A 20,248-nucleotide genomic window follows, 5' to 3' on the forward strand; every position below is an offset into this window, starting at 1 on the left:
GGGACCAGGCAATCTCCAGAGGACATGTGTAATCCCAAACCATGATTCCTTTACAGCTTTTCAGTATGTCTACGTCTTTACTCTTACGTAGTTCATGTTTTCATATGACTGGGTAACCCCACAGCAGAGCTGAGGCTCAACAGTTTTCATGAAATAAATGAATTAATGTGTCAGCTAATAAATAAATAATATGAAGAACAAAGACACCCTGCTGCTTCTTGACCTTTGAAGGTGACACCAGTGCACAGTCCTTATCCAACATCTTCCCTTGGTTTAACCACCTTCTTGTTCTCAGCCAGGTAACCTCAAACACAGTCGAGGGCCTGTTCTTGAGTAAAATTCCTTTTTTTTCCTTTTCTTTTTCTTTTTTTTTTTTTTTTGGAGACAGAGTCTCACTTTGTTGCCCAGGCTGGAGTGCAGTGTCTCGATCTTGGCTCACTGCACCCGCCACCTCCCAGGTTCAATTGATTCTCCTGCCTCAGCCTCCCGAGTAGCTGGGACTACAGGCGAGCACCACTATGCTCCGCTAAATTTTGTATTTTTAGTAGAGACATGTTGGCCAGGCTGGTCTCGAATTCCTGACCTCAAGAGATCCACTGGCTTCAGCCTCCCAAAGTGCTGGGATTACAGGCGTGAACCACTACACAATTCTTGTATGTAATATGTTTCCAGAATGAACTTGCTACTTACGATATTTAACTACAATGAAAAAAGCTGTCTACTCATTGGGGGTCTCCCTAGAAGTCACTCTACGTTTTCCATTAATTTGTCAGAGGGTTTTCTGATGACAGAGATGAATGAGTTTACCAGGTGAACTGGGAGCCTCACCTGAAGGACGAAGAGGGTCTTCAGCCTCAGCTGGGATGAACTGTGCCGCCCACCTTGCACGCACCCATCCATTCACCTTCTCACACACCCGTCCATCTGCTCCATACTAAGGACTCAGCACCTTTGAGAGCCAGGCAGCGTGTGACTCCCCTGTCATGTCTGCTCTGACCCCAGAAACACCCAATAGAAGGGAAAGAACTTCCTTGACAAGTGTGGACATTGCCTTGTTCTCAAACACCAAAGTATACGCTGAGGCTGCAGCACCCCTCGCAGAGGTGGGAGGGGCTTCCCAGGCAGCCCCTGGGCATCTGCAAGGACCAGGTACTGAGATGGCCAGAGGCAAGGCCTGCCCTGCTGGAACGAGGATCCAGTGAGAGAAACAGAAAAAGAAGGAGGAGGAGAAAAAGAAAGATGATGGCGGAGGGGGAGGAGGAGACCCTGCCATGGGCTGTGGCACTGGAGGGGCATCCAGCTGATGGAAACAGGGAAGGTGGGAAACTTCTCAGGAGAGCTGACATCCACAGGAGTCCTAAAGGACTAGGGCAAATTGACCAAGGGACATGAGTGCGAGGAGAGCTCTCCAAGAGGAAGCCCTGGCCGATGCAGGGCCCACTGGTGAGTGAGGTGGACAGAGGGCTTCGGGGACGAGCACACGAGGCCATGGCAGGGCTGAGGGAGGAGTGGGCAGAGCAATGGTGAGTACCAAGGAGCACGCACGGAGGAAAGAGAGGCCAGGCCCTGGAGAGCCTCCAGTGCTGTGCGGAGGATCTGTGTCCTATCAGAGCAACAGGGAGCCCTTGCTGCATCTCAAGTCAGGGAGTGGCATCCCCACGGCAGGGGCCGCCATCACTGTAACGTACTGAAAGCTTGTTCTGTGCCCGATGCTGCTTCCAGGGTGGGGCCTGTGACGACTCAGCTAACAGAACCACGAGAGGTGGAAATTATCATTAACCCCATTTTATGGATGCAGAAATTGAAGCACAGAGCAGTTAAGTAGCTTGCCTGAGGACGTGCCGCTGGAATTTCGGATGCAAAGCTCGGGTTTGAGCCCAATCCACCTGGCAGAACCTGTGGCTTAGCCATTTTGCTCTGCTGCAGCACAGGGCCAGTGTGCCTGTGACCTTTGATCCTGCAGCTCTTGAGAAGAGGGTGACCATGGGAGGGGGCTGCAGAGAGTCTCAGAAGCTTGGACACCTGAGGTGCCGCTTCCTGGAGTGTTTGGGGACCTCGCCTCTGACCTCAGTGTCTGGACCCCACTCAACAGACACATTCATTCTCAGGAAAGCCCTTGTCTGGTTAATCATGCTGAGTAGAAATCAGAGGGTTTTTTCTTTTTTTTTTCGTTTTTTTCATCAAGAGTCTGAAAGCTCCATTTTCAAAGGGTGCCTCTCACTGAACACATGAATAGCCATCTCCTTATAAAGCATTCTGCTTTGAAATTCTGGGATGAAAAGGCCAGAGCACAAATGATTGCAGTGCTGGTAATAATGGTAACAATAATCATGATCATCATACTGTACCAGGATTTTATTTTTGAACTCAGGGGAGGGCTTATTTGTGCTCTCGGGCTTCAGGCTGAAAGCCTGAACCAGGCCCTTCCTAGAAGCAGGGATGCGATCAGGCTGAGAAAAGTTTCTCGTGCAGAAATAGGGCCTCGGGTAAAGTAGTGCGCTCACCTTGGGCTCTCCCCTCCCTTCCCTGGGACTTTTGAAAACCTAACAAAGGTGTTTTAGTCCCTGGCAGCAGCCGCTGGGACCACCGGGGACGAAAACGTGTTAAAATCCAGGACACACATTCCGCAGCATCTCGGGGCCAGGCCACGTGTCTGTCCCGCACTGCAGCCTTGCGGGGTGGGAATGTCTGTGCTGCCCCAAATACAGGGAATCCCTCACCTTGGAGCAGGTCCACTCACTGACCTAGTGAGCGCCTCAGACAGTGGTGTGTGCGGAGACTCAGGAAGTGGCCCACACTGGAGTGGAGGAAAATGAGGGAAATGGATTTCTGTCCCCGCCCCAACAACCAGGCCAGTCCCCGTGCCATGTCCTTCTAATCCGCGCTGCGCTCCCTCCTCTGGCTGAAGGTCATCTTCCACTTCGTGCTGGGAGCACAGGAAGCTGCCAGGCAGGCTGCGCTGGGGGAGAGATCACAAGATGCTCACATCAGCGGACCATCCTTGTTGAGCTGCAGAAAAATAAGAGAAATCGCGGGAGAAAGTGAAAGGAACAGAGCCTTTGGAGCTGGAATGTGCTCTCCAGCCACGACACTTACTTTTGCAGGCTCTCTGTGGGAAATGGCCTTGAAAAGATGGCAGGACGGTGTCCCCTTCGTGCGTTTCAAGATTCAGTTCCCCCGGTGTCCTCCCTTCCCCTGTGTCATGCAGAGTCGGGGTGGGGACGATCCTCCTGCAGGCCCTACAGCAAACGACTCGGGGTTTCCCAGGCGTTCAAGCATTAGAAGTGTTGAAATGAGGAGGAAGTGACAGGATGATTTAAGGAAGTTGGGCAACTCTTGTTCACGGGGCACTGTCAGGGGCAAACGGGGGAAGGTGAGTTTTCGGACTTCTCCACCCCAGTGAGAGGACACAGAGGAAACAGAGCCCACTTTGCCCTCTAAATACAAAGGAGCCCTCAGCTGAGTGAATGACCAGAGGCTATGGGAGGGTTTGGCTTAGAGACTTTTCTGGTTAACAGAGGATGAGGCAATGATTTCATCTTGGTTCACGACCTCACAGGAAACCCTTAATCAACACCTCGCCTCCTGGTCTCCATTGGGAACCTCAGTGCAGGGAAGAGAAGGTGACCCTTACCTGCTGACCAAGGCTCATGGGGTCAGCACTGTTGCTGTTCAGGACACAGACAGAGTGCAGGGAAGGAAGGATGGAGAACCGCCGGGATGTCTCGCTTTTTCAATTCTTGTTTGTTTCCCTTTGCAGACTTTAGGTGCACGTAATTTGATGAATGCCATGCCTAGGTTCATGACTCGCCAGCCATGCCTGGCCCACTTTTGCTAGTATTATTGTTACTTTCTGAGACAGAGTGTAGCTCTGTCGCCCAGGCTGGAGTGCAGTAGCACTATGTCGGCACACTGCAGCTTCTGCCTCCCGGATTCAAGTGATTATCCTGCCTCAGCCTCCTAAGTAGCTGGGATTGCAGGCACATGCCATCATTCCTGGCTTATTTATTTATTTATTTATTTACTTTGAGATGGAGTTTCACCCAGGCTGGAGTGCAGTGGTGTGACCTCAGCTCTCAGCTCACTGCAACCTCTGCCTCCCAGGGTTAAGCGATTCTCCTGCTTCAGTCTCCCAAGTAGCTGGGATTACTTGGTGGCACCTGCCACCATGTCTGGCTAATTTTTTGTATCTTTTTTTTTTTAGTAGAGACAGGGTTTTATCACGTTGGCCAGGCTGGTCTCGAACTCCTGACCTCAGGGGATCGACCTGCCTTGGCCTCCCAAAGTACAGGGATTACAGGTGTCAGCCACCACACCCGGCCTAATTTTGTATTTTTAGTAGAGACGAGGTTTCACCATGTTGGCCAGGTTGATCTTGAGCTCCCAACCTCAAGTGATCCTCCTGCCTTGGCCTCCCAAAGTGCTGGGATTACAGGCGTGATCCACTGTGCCTACTCTATTATTATCATCATCATCATCATCATTGTTGTTATTTTTAGTTTCTTTATTTTATTTATTTATTTTTTGAGACAGGGTCTCACTCTGTCACCCAGACTGGAGTACAATGGTGTCATCTCGGCTCACTGCAGCTTTGACCTCCTGGACTCAAGTGTTCCTCCCTGCTCAGCCTTCCAAGTAGCTGGGACCACAGGTATGCACCACCACACCCAGCTAATTTTTTTATTTTTGTCTAGGCAGGTTTCACCATGTTGTCCAGGCTGGTCTCGAACTGCTGGGCTCAAGCAATCCTCCTGCCTCATCCTCCCAAAATGTTGGGATTACAGGCATGAGCCACCAAACCAGGCCTAGTTTCTTTATTTTTAACAACACAAGGCACTCCCATGAATCTACTATGCCACCCAGGAATAGCAAAATAACTAGCAAATGACTTGCATGTGCCTATAGACGTCTCAGGATTGGTGCTGACCACTCCTTCTCTGAAAATAGCTGTGTCATATCTACGTGGATGCCTAAGAGCAGATTATTTATCTTATCTAATTTTCTGGCCTTTATTTTGATAAAGAATATCATGCTATATGTAGTCTTTTGGTACCTGCTTTTTTTCACTCAACCCAATTACTAATTAAGTTGAATTTTTCTTCAAATGTTTATTGGTCAGTTCTATTTTCTCTTTTGTGAAATGTCTGTTTCTATATTTTTGTTCACTTTCTCATTGGTGCATTTTTCTTTGCATTAATGATGTCTGGTTTTAAATATATATACACACACAATACACACATATATACACATTATATACATACACATATATGTAATTAATACTAATGGTTTTTCAATTATATATGTCAGAAATATCTTCTCCCAGTTTGTAGCTTGTCTTCATTTTCTTGAAGGAATTTTTAATAAACAGAAGTTCTTAATTTAAATGTCAGTGTATCCATTTTTTACTTAAGTGCTTTGTGTATTTTGTTTAAGAAATCCTGGGATCTCAGGAAAGCGTCTCACTCTGGTTCATGGTGGACACTTGATATATATCACCAAATGAAGGAAGGAAGGAAGGAAGGAAGGAAGGAAGGAAGGAAGGAAGAAGGAAGGAAGGAAGGGACAAATGAGTGACTGAGTGGCCAGCACTTCAGTCAGGCTAACAATGTTAGGAACAGTAACTTATCTACCTCCCCAAGCTCCAAGAGGAGAGCCTGTGTGTTAGATGTAGCAGCAGACAGCTAGCCTCCTGCCTCTTGTGTGGGTCACCCAGTGAGCAAAAGGCCAGAGCAGACCTTGGCCAGGACTCCAATTCTGGAACACACACCACAGACCTATCTCTGCGGCTGCCTCCTGGAGCTAATGATTCTTACTTTCCAGGGCTGCTGTGGGGTTAAATGGCTCAGATTGGGAAAGCATTTGGCACATAGTAGCTAGTTTATTATATTAGCTAGTACTGATACCATCATCCTCATCCTCATCCTTATCATCTCAGCACAGAGTGGGCGTTCAAAGATTCTTTTTGAATGAGTGAATGAGCAGCTATGCTGGCTCGGGAGTAACAGTGCTTGTTTTACAACTGAGGCCAGTAGACTCAGTCACTGAGTCTCCATTTCAAGCCTCATCCTTTTTTTTAAAAAAAATTCTTATTGCTAATGTAAATAGCATTTTGATTAAAAATAACATTTCCAAATTAAAAAGAAATTACGTGAGGCAGCTGGATTCTTCTATCTGTTTTTTCATTCAATCTGTTGCAATATGTTGTTTTGGTTGAAGAATAGGAAAGAACCTGGCCTCAAACTTCCAATTAGTTAGAAAAGAGATGAGTGTCTTACTAGCCTTCTCAGGTAATATCGGTATCTTGTTTGACATCACCCCAAAATTTGACAAGTGGGCGTTTATTTGATAAGTGGTGGTTGATTAATGATGGGTTGTAAGGGGAATTCCGTGCCCATGCTTTTTGGACTCTATTACATTACAATCCACTGGTTTATCTTACTTTGAGTGGACATTTTACCCATGTGTGATTTCTTTAAACAGCTTTATTGAGATGTAATTCATATGCTATACAATTCAGCCATTTAAAGTGTATAATTCAATAGTGTAAAGTGTGCATTTCAATTTAACGTGGTGAATTTTGGTGTATCTGCAGTGTGTGCAACCATCACCAAAGTCAATTTTGGAACGTTCTGTCACCTCAAAAAGAAACTGTGCCCTTTAGCTATCACTCTTCTATCCTCCTTCCACCACCCCCGCCTTAAGCAGCCACTGATCCATTCTCAGTCTCTTTAGAACATCCTAGTCTGGACATTTCCTATAAATGAACAACACGTGGCCTTTCCTGTTTGTTCTTATACTCAGCGCCATGTTTTCAAAGGTTGTCCGTACACTCAGCGCCATGTAAATAACATTTTGATTAAAAATAACATTTCCAAGTTAAAAAGAAATTGTATGAGGTGGCTGGATTCTTCTGTTTTTTCACTCAATCTGTTGCAATATGTTTTCAAAGGTTTTCCATGTTGTGGCAAGTGTCAGTGTTCCCCTCCTGTTTCCGGTCACAGAACATGATGCCACTGTCTGGATAAATCACCTTGCATGGATCCATCATCCGCTGATGGGCATTTGGGTGTGTCCACTGCTTGACTGTTGTAAATAATGCTGCTATTAACATGCGTGTACATGTGTGGACTTTCATTCCTCATTCTTAACACCCCAGGTGGGTTGACATCCCCAGGGAGGGGCTCTGTCTAATGCTGAAAGCCTTTGGTGTGGCGGTACCTGGTGGATAGAGTCAGTGTGTTCTGGACAGAACGTGGCCTCCAAAGACTGCTATGCTGAAGCCCCAAACCTCCACTGAACGTATTTGGAGACATGGCCTGAAGGAGGTAATTAAGGTTAAATGAGGTCATAGGAGTGTGGCCCTAGTCCTATAGGGCTGGTTTCTTATGAGCAGAGGAAGAGACATAAGGAATGCACACACACACAGGGGGAAGTTGGGGACACACGAGGACACAGCCAGAAGACAGCCACCTGCAAGTCAAGGAGAGAGGCCCAAGGAGAATCCAACCCTGACAGCACCTTGATTTGGATTTTCAGGCTCCAGAACTGGGATAAGATGAATTTCTGTCATGTAACACCCCCAGTCTGTGATCTTCTCCTACCGCAGCCCTAGGAAACGAAAATCCTCATTGTAGAATGGACTGTAGAATTTATTGTCCAAGCTAGGGTGCTTTGAGTGCAAGGAGGCTACCGTGAACCCAAGGACCACAGCTCCAGGCAGACCAGAACATATGGGTCACCCTGCTGACCAAGAGCCCCCTTCCCTCTGGGGAACTCACTTCTCCTAGATTGGCAATCACCTTCCTAAACACTATGCAAAGAAATCTATCTGCCCCCTCTTCCCATCTCAAGCCAGGGTTCATGAATATCTCCAATATCCCAATCCCAGAACACTTAATAACTTTCCACCTGCATCTTTGGAACTTGATATTTGATCAGAGGCATCTGGGCATGGAGAAAACCCAATCTCAGCAGACCCTCACCCCAAGTTCAGGTTTCAAAGGGATGTTTGTCTGGTCTATGTTTGCTGAAATTCACTGGAATACAATAGAAAATAATATGAGAGTAGATACCTCATTTGTTGGATTCAGCCATCACGGAATAAATTTTGGCTAAATGAATGAATAAATGAATTGAAGAATGAGTGGGTCTAAACTGCCGACTGCATTATTCAAAGAGAAGTTAACCCAAATATGTGCGGGCCATTATTTTTCTACCAAGTTTCTTAGAGGCGCAGGCATCTCTGTATCCTGCACAGCATTTAGCAATACCTTGTGTACAGTCATACAGTCAGTCTTCACTAAATTCCTACTGAATAAGTTATGATTCTCATGAACCTGTGTGGCTGTGGCACAGACTTTCCTGCATTCTGATTCTACTAACTATCTTCTGGGATCCAGACACTATCATTTCACAGTCATACATGGGATCTTTTTGCTCTTACAGGCGAGGAAGTCTAGGGAATGTAGTTTGCAGGTTTCTAACCCCTGAGAACAGGAGAGAATTTGGAAGAGTGATGATGGCGCTGAGAACCACAGAAAACAGTCAGCCAATGACCTTCAGAGATTTTCAATGAATAATTGTGCATTTATATCTTACGTATCTGTCTATATTGTGAAAACCCTGTGAGGGCAGGGACCAAAGGTGTTTAATTTACCAAAGCATACTTGGGACCCAGGAGTATGTGCAATAAATGCTTGCTGCATAAAACTTAAGTTAATAGACACTTGATGGCTGTCCTCAGGTGTACATCAAGTTCAATCAGTTTCACTGATAGTGGGCCTCATACCAAAAATGGTGGCTGTTTGAGAGTGCCCAAAAGGACAGGTTTTCATAGTTCATCCTCAGCCTGGTCCCCGAGACACGGTTCTTCCCCTCCCATTCTCTGGATATGAAAATCACGGTCAGGGAGGTGATGTCACTGGTCTAAGATCATGCAGCTGGTAGGAGGTGGAGGTAGAACTTGAAATTATTTGTTTAATTCCTAAAACAAAAACAAAACCCAGAAACAAAAACAAAGCAACAAAATTGTGTTCTGAGTAACATGCTTCCTCTTGCTTGATACAAGTGTCTATGCTGATTTCACGAACCTGTGTGTCCTGGGAAGGGGGTGGGACAGCAGGGAGGGATGTGTCCTGGGGAGGGGGGTGGGACAGCAGGGAGGGATGTGTCCTGGGAAGGGGGGTGGGATGGCAGGGAGGGATGTGTCCTGGGAAGGGAGGTGGGATGGCAGGGAGGGACATGTCCTGGGGGTGGGGGGAATGTCAGGGAGGGACATGTCCTGGCAGTGCTCCTCCCCAGTGCAGACTCTGGATTGCTATCGCCACTTTCTATAGCTTGGGAAAAAGAAACTCCTTGAGTTCATTTGGGAAGCCTTGGGCCTGATTCAGCATCTAAACATCTGCTCAGACACGGAGATCCATGTTGCCCTCTCGTGAGCCTTCTGTTGGTGCCTACAATTAAGAATCTTTGGCTGGGCGCGGTGGCTCAAGCCTGTAATCCCAGCACTTTGGGAGGCCGAGACGGGTGGATCACGAGGTCAGGAGATCGAGACCCTCCTGGCTAACACGGTGAAACCCCGTCTCTACTAAAAAGTACAAAAAACTAGCCGGGCGAGGTGGCGGGCGCCTGTAGTCCCAGCTACTCGGGAGTCTGAGGCAGGAGAATGTCGGGAACCCGGGAGGCGGAGCTTGCAGTGAGCTGAGATCCGGCCACTGCACTCCAGCCTGGGCGACAGAGCGAGACTCCGTCTCAAAAAAAAAAAAAAAAAAAAGAATCTTCATCAGAACGCACACCCAGAGCCAGGAGGAGTCAGCCTCCTGGGAGACTCAGCATTTACTTCTTCACTCAGTGAAAAGTCCAGCAGCACCGGAACAAAGGGATGACGAATTTCTTAGCTTCACCACCCCATCCCAATGCAAATCTCAGCCAATAATATGACTTTGAGCTTTGGTGAAACAGGTGTAGATAAAAATGTATAAGTGATAATGTGAAGGTTTAGCTTAAAATTCACATGTTACGTTTATGTTTCTATGTAGCCCTGTGATTCAACATTTATCTCAGTCTTCCTCTTTGATTATGACTTTTTTTTTTTTTTTTTTTTTGAGACAGAGTCTCACTCTGTCGCCCAAGCTGGAGCGGAGTGATGCAATCTTGGCTCACTGCAACCTCTGCCTCCTGGCTCAAGCTATTCTCCTGCCTCAGCCTCCCGAGTAGCTGGGATTGCAGACATGCACCATCATGCCTGGCTAATTTTTGTATTTTTAATAGAGATGGGGTTTCACCATGTTGGCCAGGCTGGTCTTGAGCTCCTGACCTCAGGTGACCCACCTGCCTGGACCTTCCAAAGTGCTGAGATCACAGGCGTGAGTCACCGTCGCTGGCCGATTATAACTTTTAGTAATAGTAGGGAAGATTGCTCCCTAGAAAAATTAGAATCCTGAAGAAATGAAGGCTGTGTTTGGGTTTTAACCGCTTTGCAGATAAGCACTTGCTCCCTCTGTCAATTTAGGATTATAGCTGGCCAAAAGTTATAGAAAACTGGAGCAAACTACAGCTTAAACTAATGAAAGATTTCCTTTTATTGCCTGATAGCGAATCTGGAGACAGGTAATTTGGGGTTCAAATGGACATCTGTGATGTCTCAGGGCCCTGGACTACTTGTATTATTTTCCCCTGATATTATCAGAGTGCAGCTTCTACCCTCAAATCTGTTACTGCATGATGACAACATGGCTTCTCCACCTTTTGCATCTCATCTGCGTCCCAGCCAGGACTAAGGACAAGGAAGGCAAAAGATATGTGGTAACGGGTCAGTCCTCTCCTTAAGAGCTTTGCCGGAAGTCACATCAAATAACTTCTGCTTACACATCATTGGCCAGAACCGTGTTACGATCCACCCTAGGTATAAGAGAGGTTTGCAAACATAAACTCTTGACTTGGCACATTTGTTATACCCTCTCCCACCCCTCACCACCACCACCGCAGTTTTGTTAGTAAGGAAGAAGAGGAGAATGAACATTGGATGGTCAGCGGCAGCATGTCACATTCTTAGCAATTAGCCATGTTCCATCAAATAAAACAAAAGTGGACATTTGCACATCAGCACAATATCAAAGGTGAAACTCAGGACCAGCATTGTGCAGGGATCAACTCTACTGTACGTAGGAAAATAACCATCAGGACAGCAATTCGTAGCATTTGGCTACCACTGCCTTGAACACATGCTGCCTGCCAGGGGCTCCCCTGCACGGTGTAGTCAGAGTGTGGGAAATAAATGGACTGAGCTGTGACTTTGTCTCAAGTGTCCTCCATGGGAGGTACTAAAGGAGGCCTCGGCATTGGGCAAGTCAAGTCTGGGTCACTTGTCAGCCCTTCCCAGCTGAAGGCTCCTCTGACATATGCTCACTTGATCAGGTAGCCATGGTGGATGTTGCAAAACTTAATACCTGAACACCGGTTGGGTCATAGCCTGGACCCCAGCCTGGAGCTTCCTCTCCTAGGAACCATCTCTCTGTCTAAGGAAAAGCCAGTGATTGCCTGGCTCTGTCTGTGGCCGGCCTCCACTTCAGTGCCTGGGCTGCATGGGTGTTAAAATTTTTAAAACAGTAGGCCTGGGTATGCTAATGTTACCAACCCTTCTGGGTCTTTGTGGAGGTTAAATGAGATCACAAATGTGAAATGCATCCTGCCGAGGCTGATGCTTATAGACGAGGGTAAGTTTTAGGCAGAAACTAGAGTGAACCAGGTGGGTATCTGTTCTGCATCAGGCCACTCAATAAGTGAAATGTTTTCCTCCCTTCCCAGCATGTTCCAGAAGCTTCTTCAAGTCCAAGGACAGCAGCTCAGACAGGGCACTGCTAGAGGAAGTGACTTTTCTGCTCAATTACCCTCTACGTTGGTGGTGAGTGGCCTGTATGCCGCCAGATCTGCTGCTTGGGGAAGATGAGGTCCTGCAATGACTGGCCAAAAAGGGGGCCACAGGAGGGTCAGCTGCTTTTTCATATTTTAAGAATGGGTATCTTGGCAGATACTGAATTCCAACAAAACTCTAAAAAAATAATAATGCTGATGGTGTGATGGTGATGGTGGTGGTGGTGATGATGGTGGCTCTGATGGTGATGGTTGTGATGGTGGTGGTGATGGTGGTGATGGTCATGGTTGTAGTAATGGTGGTCGTAATGATGGTGATGGTGGTGACAGTGATAGTGATGATGATGGTGGTCGTGATGGTGAGGAGGTTGTGATGGTGATGGTCATGGTGGTGGTGATAATGATGGTGGTGGTGGTGACAATGATAATGTTGGTGGTGGTGATGATGGTAGTGGTGGTGACGGTAGTGATGGTGGTGGCAAAGGTGGTGATGGTCATGGTTGTAGTGATGGTGGTCATAATGATGGTGATGGTGGTGATAGTGATAGTGATGATAATGGTGGTTGTGATGGTGATGAAGTTGTGATGGTGATGGTCATGGTGGTGTTGACAATGATAATGGTGGTGGTGGTGGTGATGGTGGTGGTGCTGCTAATGATGGTGGTGGTGGTGTTGGTGACGATGGTGGTGATGATGGTGGTGGTGGTGATGGTGGTGATGGTGATTGTGGTGGTGGTGATGATGGTGGTGGTGATGATGGTGGTAGTGCTGGTAGTGATGGTGGTGGTGGTGATGGTGGTGGTGATGACGGCGGTGGTGTTGACTGTGGTGGTGATGATGGTGGTGATGCTGGTAGTGATGGTGATGATGGTGGTGATGAGGAGGGTGGTGATGATGGAGATAATGATGATGGTGATGGTAATGATGGTGATGACTTTTTATTGGTACATAATATTTGTACATATTTTGGAGGTATGTGTGATATTTTGATTCATGTATATAATGCATAATGATCAAATCAGGGTAATTGGAATATCCATTCCCTTGATCATTTATCTTTTCTTCATGTTGGAAACTTTCCAATGCTTTTCTTTTAGCTATTTAAAAATGTACAGTAAATTATTGTTGACTATAGTCACCCTACTGTACTATTAAACATGCCTATTAACCAACCTCTTGAGGACTTTTATGGAACGATCACAGCTCTCCCCTCTAGACAGAAGCACAACCCTGAAAGATGCATTATCTAGCCATCTTAGAATTAGAGGTGAACCTATCACTCCCACAATCCAATGTCATTTACAAGCCCCTGCCTCCGGTGTCTACTTCATGGATCAGAGCTTTGGAGGCAGAGGAAGGGATGCAAACTCAGCATGCTTTATGGGAAACATGCATTTTTCTTTCTCACAAATTCTGACATTATCAAGTTTAGGGGCCTGAGAAAAACAAGATACAAATTATCTTCTTGAGTTGTTGGTGCCCATGAGTGTAGAAGATTGTATGACTTGTATGTGCAGTGTCCCCTGTCCTCCTTGTGTGAGGTCTATGCTTCCTTACTCCCCACCCAACATCAGCCTGGCCCTGTGACTTGCTTTGCCAATGAAATGTGAGTGGAGGTGACATATGCCCCTTTCCAGGAGAAGCCGCAAGGGCTATGGCATGAATCTGCCATGATTCCTTGCCCTGTGCTATGTGACTGGGATGTCCCAGGTAAGAGCAGCTCCTTCAGGTTGGGTCACAGGATGAAGACAGTATGGAGCAGGGCAAATGCCAGCTGTTGGAATTTGTGATCATGAACAAGAAGTCAACCTTTGTTGAGTTAAGCCAACTCTTGGGATTGTTCGTTGTTGCAATATAATCTAGTGTGAGCTGGCTGATGTGGTTTATGAATTGACTTGGAAGAGGCATTGATAGCCCAGGCTCAAAGCTGCTGTCCAGCTTTGCCACTTCTGTGTGGAGCTGATGGTCTCCAGACCCTGCTCGGCTGCTCGCAGGTCAGACCTCCAGCTCTACCTGCTTGCACATCATCCATTTTGGGAGTTCCTCTTCCCAGGCCCTGATTGTTCCCAATGACCCTCACTCACTAGCACTTTCTTTACCCTCTTAAGGCTCAATCAACACGATGAGTGCATGTTCTTACCTCCTGTACTCAGGGCTCAGTCAGCAAGATGAGTATATACTCTCACCTCCCCTACTTAAGGCTCAGTCAACAAGATGAGTACATATTCTCACCCCCTCTACTCAGGGCTCAGTCAACAAGATGAGTGCAGCTCTCACCCCCTTTACTCAGAGCTCAGTCAACAAGGTGAGTACATACTCTCACCTCCTCTACTCAGGGCTCAGTCAACAAGATGAGGGCAGCTCTCACCTCCCATACTCAGGGCTCGGTCAACAAGATGAGTGCACTCTCACCTCCTATACTCAGGGCTCAGTCAACAAGATGAGTAAACACTCTCACCTCCTCTACTCAGGACTCAGTCAACAAGATGAGTACATTCTCCCATCTCCTCTACTCAAGGCTCAGTCAACAAGATGAGTGTGTGCACACACCTCTCCTACTAGTGAAACCAGACTTTCAGAGCCAGCGATGTTATCTCTTAATGTTATGTGAAACGAAGTGCCTGACTCTTTCATGTCCCCAATTCCCCCTTCCCTTAAATCCAAACTATTTATCTCAAGTCCCATCCTGAGGACTGTGTGAATTTCTGCATTTACTCCTCTTGTCCCCCATGCAAGGCCCAGAATCCTCTATAATATGAGGAAGGAAGGTCCTATTTCCTAAGTCTCTTTCTAAGTTAGTCAGAGGGTCCCAGTTCTTCCTCTTGCTCCTCTGGCCACTATGGCCTACCCCTCTGGCTGCCCCACAGTAGAGACACCCCTTCCATCACTCCTCCACACACCTGCAGCACAAGCCTGACCTCCGTGGAGGTTTTCTAAAAGGGGACAGAGCTGCAACATTGAAACCTGAGATTCTTGTCCCAGTCACAGTTATGAGAAAGCATAAGGGCTTCACTGGTCACCTTAGCCCCCTGGCCCTCCCCTTTGGGGCTTCCCTGGTGTGGACCCCACTCTTGGACTCCCCTCTTCTCTCTAATTTGCCACTCCAGACCTTCCAATCCCAGCAATGCCAGGGAACTGCTTTCAAATCCTGTCACTTTAGTTTGCAATTTAGATTAACCTTCTCTTCATCCCTTTCCATCTAAAGAAAAGAGGCAAACCTATCAACACAGAAGATCCATAAAAGCCTTGAGATGAGAGTTTTTCTCTATCCTGGGCCAGATCAAATTCTTACACGGCCTTCTTTCCTTCTGCACCAGGAGGCTATCACTTGCTCAGAGCAAGCCCAGGAATCTGCCCTTCCTCTCTCTGATGCACAGGTACACTTTGACAGTTCAGGTCTGGCATTTTCTCTTGCCTGGCCGCTACTGGGCTGCAGGATGATTGCCCTGTGAGTCGTTTTGCTGGTGGGAGTACAACTCCTTGGCTCCCACCTCTGCCCCAAGGCTTGGTCTCTGCCTTGCACTCAGCTGGTACACGCAGTGCAGCTGTGTGCAGCCTCACCCAGGAAACAACTCAGGTGCCGGGGGAGAAAACCCCAAATCTCCAGCATATAACCTCCTTGAGAAGGAAAAGTGACTTTGCATCATTCCCCCTGCCCCTGACAACCATGAGCTTCCTGCGAGTTTTATTGGGAGGGGTAGCAAGGCAGATAGGAGAGTCAGGGAAGATACTCCTGTGAATGCTTTCAAGAAACTTACAATAATTTTAATCAGCATTTTCCCTTCCATTTAAAATCACAAACTTAGCTACTTAATCAAATGTCATGGTTAAGACACATTTACCTCCTTGGGAGAAAAATGAACAATGGCAGCTCAATTTGGCTTTGGATGGGTTTTAAAAATAGTCAAGTCTGTGAAGGCCATTAGATAAATGGCCTCAGAGAGCTTCAAAGAGGACCTCCTGCGGGGGCCTGCTGGCTCCTTTGTTGGGAAAATAGGGGAGGGGACTAGGTGAGGAGACAGCAGGGGTTCCCCAGGGTTCCAGGCTGTGGACTTCCCCCAGCAGGGAGGAGAAGGGGCCAGAATGAGCAGGGTGACCAGAAGAACTTTCAACAGCACGGACATCTCAACAGTTCCCTTTTGTATCTGTCGAAGCTGGGAGGCGTGTGCGTGTGTGTGTGTGTGTGTGTGTGTGTGTGCTGAGTGGGAGTGACATACACACAGCTTCCCAATCCCCAAGGGAAGAAAACTGAACCAGTCAGAAATATGAGAGCCATCAAAGTATAGAAAACCAGTTCTAGAAATGCTGAAATACAAGTTAAGGCTTTTTTGTTTTACAGTCTGTAAAAAAGACAATGATATTCTCATCAAAATAATAATAGGCTGGCCGCGGTGGCTCAGTCCTATAACCCCAGCACTTTGGGAGGCCAAGGTGGGTGGATCACCTGAGGTCAGGAGTTTGAGACCTGCCTGACCAATATGGTGAAACCCCGTCTCTATTAAAAATGCAAAAATTAGCCGGGCGTGGTGGTGCACGCCTGTAATCCCAGCTACTCAGGAGGCTGAGACAGGAGAATCGCTTGAACCTGGGAGGCAGAGGTTACATTGAGCTGAGATCACGCCATTGCACTCCAGCCCAGGTGACAGAGCAAGATTCCATCTCAAAAATAATAATAATAATAATAATAAATAATAGATGGATTGCTCTTTTTGGAGAGAGGTTACGCTAGAGAAAAAGGAAATCAGTGTACCCTAGTCCCAAATCATGATTTTGAGCCTGGGTGGGGGCAGAGGGCATCCTCCCTCCCCATAGACCGAAGAGGCCCTCACTCACTGGGGGCAGCAGCTGCGGTCTTTAGGTTCTGACTTCGCCTGGAGACTTCCGCAGGGCTTGTTCCCATCTCGGTTTTCAGGAAACACTTCCTTCTATTATTTTCTTTGCCCAGAGATTCCCAGGGTACCTGGATAGAATTCAAAGGGTCTTTCAACTCCGATGGGGAAAACTGGCATCTTTATTTAACCCTAACTGAAACTTGGCATTTCCTGTCATTATAAATGTAGGTGGCAGAGCCACAGTGCCTGTGACCGTCAAACTTAGAAACCATAGGCATTTTCATATCACATTGCCATGGCTGCAGATACCTCAGAATATTATTGCTGCATATCTGGACTTCAAAAGGAAGGTAATTTAAGATCTGTCAATTGCTTACTAAGTGCATTAATAAAAAATATGTATGGCTATGTCAGAAATTTGTTTTTATTACTCTTTTGATAATGCATTTGCATATAATTGGTTTCCTAATAATCCTGGGCTTTTTCATCTATGCATTTAGAAGGCATTCTGAGAGAGGTTAGCAGGTGTCCACAAGGCTGCCCAAGGGGTTCCTGGAGCCGACACGGTCCGGTCCGGAGTCCCTCCCTGCCCTCCTGGCTCCTGGTCTGCGAAGCCGGCCTCCTCCAGGTCCGGTCGGGTTGCAGGAAGGGCCTCCCTGGTGCAGCACCGCCACCTCATCCCGCTAGGTGGCAGCACTGCGGGCGCCGCCTTCCCCGCCCGCCGCCATGCGCCCCGCTGGTTCCAGGACCTCCCTGTCTCCTCCGACTCTTAATGGGATCCGCTCCCTCACACCCCTCAGGGAGAGGTTCTAGGGGACGATGACCCGGGGCAGCCCGGCAGGGAAACTGCTGAGTCACCCTGCTGCCTCTCTGATCCTCTGGCCGGCTCACAGATGACCGCAGCCACACCGTGCGCGAGGCCTCCTGGAGCCCTGCCAGCACCTCCCCAGGCGGGGGCTGCGGGCCCCACATCTTACAGAAGAGGAGACCGAGGGTCGGAGAGGCCAGACAACTCGGCCAGGACCCCGACTTAGCAAGCGCTGGCCCCTGGTCTACCACGGCAAGGCTGGCGCTCCTGCCACCACACCTCGCTGCCTCTGGCCCTCTCCCGGGAGTCTTTGTGGGGAAGTCACTGTCTTCGTCCTCCTGCCTGGGCAGAGTCCAATCCTGTGCCTGGCTCCTCAAGACCCTTGGCAAAGATCCTGGAGGCCTGGGGGTGCAAGGGCTGCTTGGGGGACTTAAGCCCCAAGCGATGGTTCTCCTGGGAGACTGAGCCCCAAGTCATGGTCCTCCTGGGAGACTGAGCCCCAAGCCATGGTCCTCCTGGGAGACTGAGCCCCAAGCCATGGTCCTCCAGGCTCTGCCCCTCCACCCCCTCACTGGCTGCCCCTCCCAGGGAGGCCTCACCTGTGAAGTGCTTCCCGTCCCCGCCCCCCACCTCCCTCCCACGGCTCTCGCATGGCCTGGGGCGATTCCAGAGCTGGCCTGGGTCAAGCACCTGCATAGAGCGCAGAGCGAAGACAGCTTGGTATCCCCCGCCCCTTGCACCTTTCCCAGATGAAGGGTGGCACCAGCGTCCTTTCCAAGGCCTGGATTTGGCACTGCCCTCAGCCTATGGAGGATTAAAAGCAGGGCTTTGTCGTGGTTTCTCAAAGCGTCAGCGGGTCTGTGGAGGATTCCGCCCCATGTCACTTCTCTCAGGGAAAGGTCCTCACCCAGTGTCTGTCCTCCTTTAAGTGCCCCCCCTTTTGTGTGTGTGTGTGTGTGTGTGTGTGTGTGTGTTTGCAAATACAGACTAACCAGGTAGGCACCGAGGAGTCCTGGCATGGGGAGGGAGCAGTGAAACGCCAGTGGAGAGTCTGGGAGGCCCAGATTCCCTGGAACTTTCCAGTGACTCCTCCGGAGCAAGGGCCTGGCCAGGCAGCAGCTGCGCTGGGCAATGAGAGACCGTTGGGTAATCAGGGGCATAGGACTGGGCTTCACTGGGTTCCGGGCAGAAGCGCTGAAGCTCCGACCCGGAACGCGGTGACTTCATCAACGCAGAAGCCCGCGCAGCCGAGCAGAGGAGTCCCTCGTAGGGGACTCTCGGACAGACGCTCCTGCGAGGCCCGCGTGGCGCAGCTCCGCCCCAGGAAACTTTTCGCACAGCCCCTGCTCCATGCGCCCCCACCCAGTTCTTCCTCGGGGCCGCCCCCTCCCCAAAGTAGCTCTCCAGGTCCACTGGGCACCCCCGTAACCGGGTCGGAACCTCTAAGGGCTTCGCATGCCATCCGGTTACCCTGGCAACACCATCCGGCGGCGCCCGGCGGTCCAATCGGAGCCTGCGGCCTCTCTCGTGCCTTTCGCAAGGTAGGGACCGGGACGCGACCGGGGATGGGGAAGGGGGCTGAAGAAGCCCCCGCCTGCGCTGTCGCCCTCGCTGGGCACAGCCCTCCGACCCGCTCCCCCCGCGGCGACCCCGGCCCCCGCAAGGTGGGACGGCGAGCAGGAGCCGGGGCCGGGTCGGGGACTCGAGCTCCCGTTCGAGGGGCGGGGAAGGCGGGTGACGTGAGCCGGGCCGGGCGGGCGGAGTTGGGACCGGCTCCGGGAGGCGGGGGCGAGCGCGCTGAGAGGCAGACGCGAAGAGCGAGGCGGCCGAGCAGCGCGGGCGGCTCTGCGGCGGGCGCGGTGGGCGCGGGCGGCGGGGCCCCGGGATCCCCGCGCGCCTCCTCCGCGCGGCGCCGCCGCCGCGCGTCCCCACGCCCCGCGCTCCACGGCGCCCTCGCCCCGCGCGCCTCCCGTGCCCGCCTCCTGCCAGCCTCCGGGCCGCGGCCGTCTGCAGAGCGAGCGCTCAGACGGAGCCCCCGGGCAACTTGAGTGGCGCCGATCGGCGGCGGAACCTCTGGCAGAGCCCCCCGACCCGGAAACGCGGAGGGGACCCGCGTCCGCCCGCGTCGCGTCGCCCCAAATCTTAATCAGCGCCGCCCCATCGGCGTGGAGCTCCGGCTGGAGGCAAGAGCCGCGCGCCGCGAGACACGCACCGTGAGCGGCAGCGCCGCCGGCCTCCCTCTTCACCGCCCCGGAGGGCGAAGCCGCGGCTCCCCAGCCCCTGGCTGCGCGGCGACAGCGCCGGAACACGCCCCGCCTCTCGGCCGCCTTCGCTGTGCAGCCCGCGGAGGGGGCCGCGAGCCCCGCGCCCCGGCCGAAGGATGTGCGCCCCCGCGGGCCGCCCCGCCTGAGCCATGCGCCCCAACGGCGGCGGCGCGCCGGCCGGCATGGAGTCCCGCGCGGCCGCGCTCTGACTCGCTGTGCGCCCCGCGGCCGGCGGGCGGCGGGAGGCGGCGGACCGAGAGCCGGAGACCGGCGCCGCGGGACGGAAGCGAGCGGGCGCGGGCGCCGCGCAGATGGCCCGGGCGAGCCAGGTCTGAGGCCCCGCTCCCCGAAACGTGACCATGTGGATTCAACAGCTTTTAGGACTCAGGTGAGCGAACCGGCCGGCGCCGGGTGCGTGTGGGCGCGTGGGTGCCGGGCTGGGCGGAAGCGGCGCTTTCCTCTCTGTTGCAAAT

The 20,248-nt window shown here is 50.4% G+C and overlaps 2 protein-coding genes and 1 long non-coding RNA gene across 3 annotated transcripts in view; 1 reads left to right on the plus strand and 2 right to left on the minus strand.

The window, feature by feature from the left end:
• Nucleotides 1-2,140: 2,140 nt before the first annotated feature.
• On the minus strand, nucleotides 2,141-3,257 carry LOC117074575. The gene is made up of 2 exons (XR_004433625.1): nucleotides 3,097-3,257; nucleotides 2,141-3,009 (listed from the first exon to the last, which is right to left on the minus strand). It is a non-coding gene; the product is annotated as an uncharacterized LOC117074575 (long non-coding RNA).
• A 13,918-nt stretch (nucleotides 3,258-17,175) lies between these two features.
• Nucleotides 17,176-20,136, minus strand: LOC117074380 (translation initiation factor IF-2-like). The gene is made up of 4 exons (XM_033195756.1): nucleotides 19,720-20,136; nucleotides 18,504-19,518; nucleotides 18,202-18,315; nucleotides 17,176-17,913 (listed from the first exon to the last, which is right to left on the minus strand). The coding sequence occupies exons 1-3, from the start codon at nucleotides 20,134-20,136 to the stop codon at nucleotides 18,311-18,313; spliced, it is 1,437 nt and encodes a 478-aa protein (XP_033051647.1). The 3' UTR covers nucleotides 17,176-17,913; nucleotides 18,202-18,310.
• The window catches only part of AJAP1 (adherens junctions associated protein 1), a 130,040-nt gene continuing 129,183 nt past the window's right edge, over nucleotides 19,392-20,248 (plus strand). The window contains exon 1 of the mRNA XM_033196193.1: nucleotides 19,392-20,163. Within this exon, the coding sequence (XP_033052084.1) occupies nucleotides 20,135-20,163 (29 nt within the window). The 5' untranslated portion in view covers nucleotides 19,392-20,134. The remainder of the gene's footprint in view (nucleotides 20,164-20,248) is intronic.

Source organism: Trachypithecus francoisi, unplaced genomic scaffold (genome assembly GCF_009764315.1).
Source record: "Trachypithecus francoisi isolate TF-2019V2 unplaced genomic scaffold, Tfra_2.0 Contig01621, whole genome shotgun sequence".
Classification (NCBI taxonomy): Eukaryota; Metazoa; Chordata; class Mammalia; order Primates; family Cercopithecidae; genus Trachypithecus; species Trachypithecus francoisi.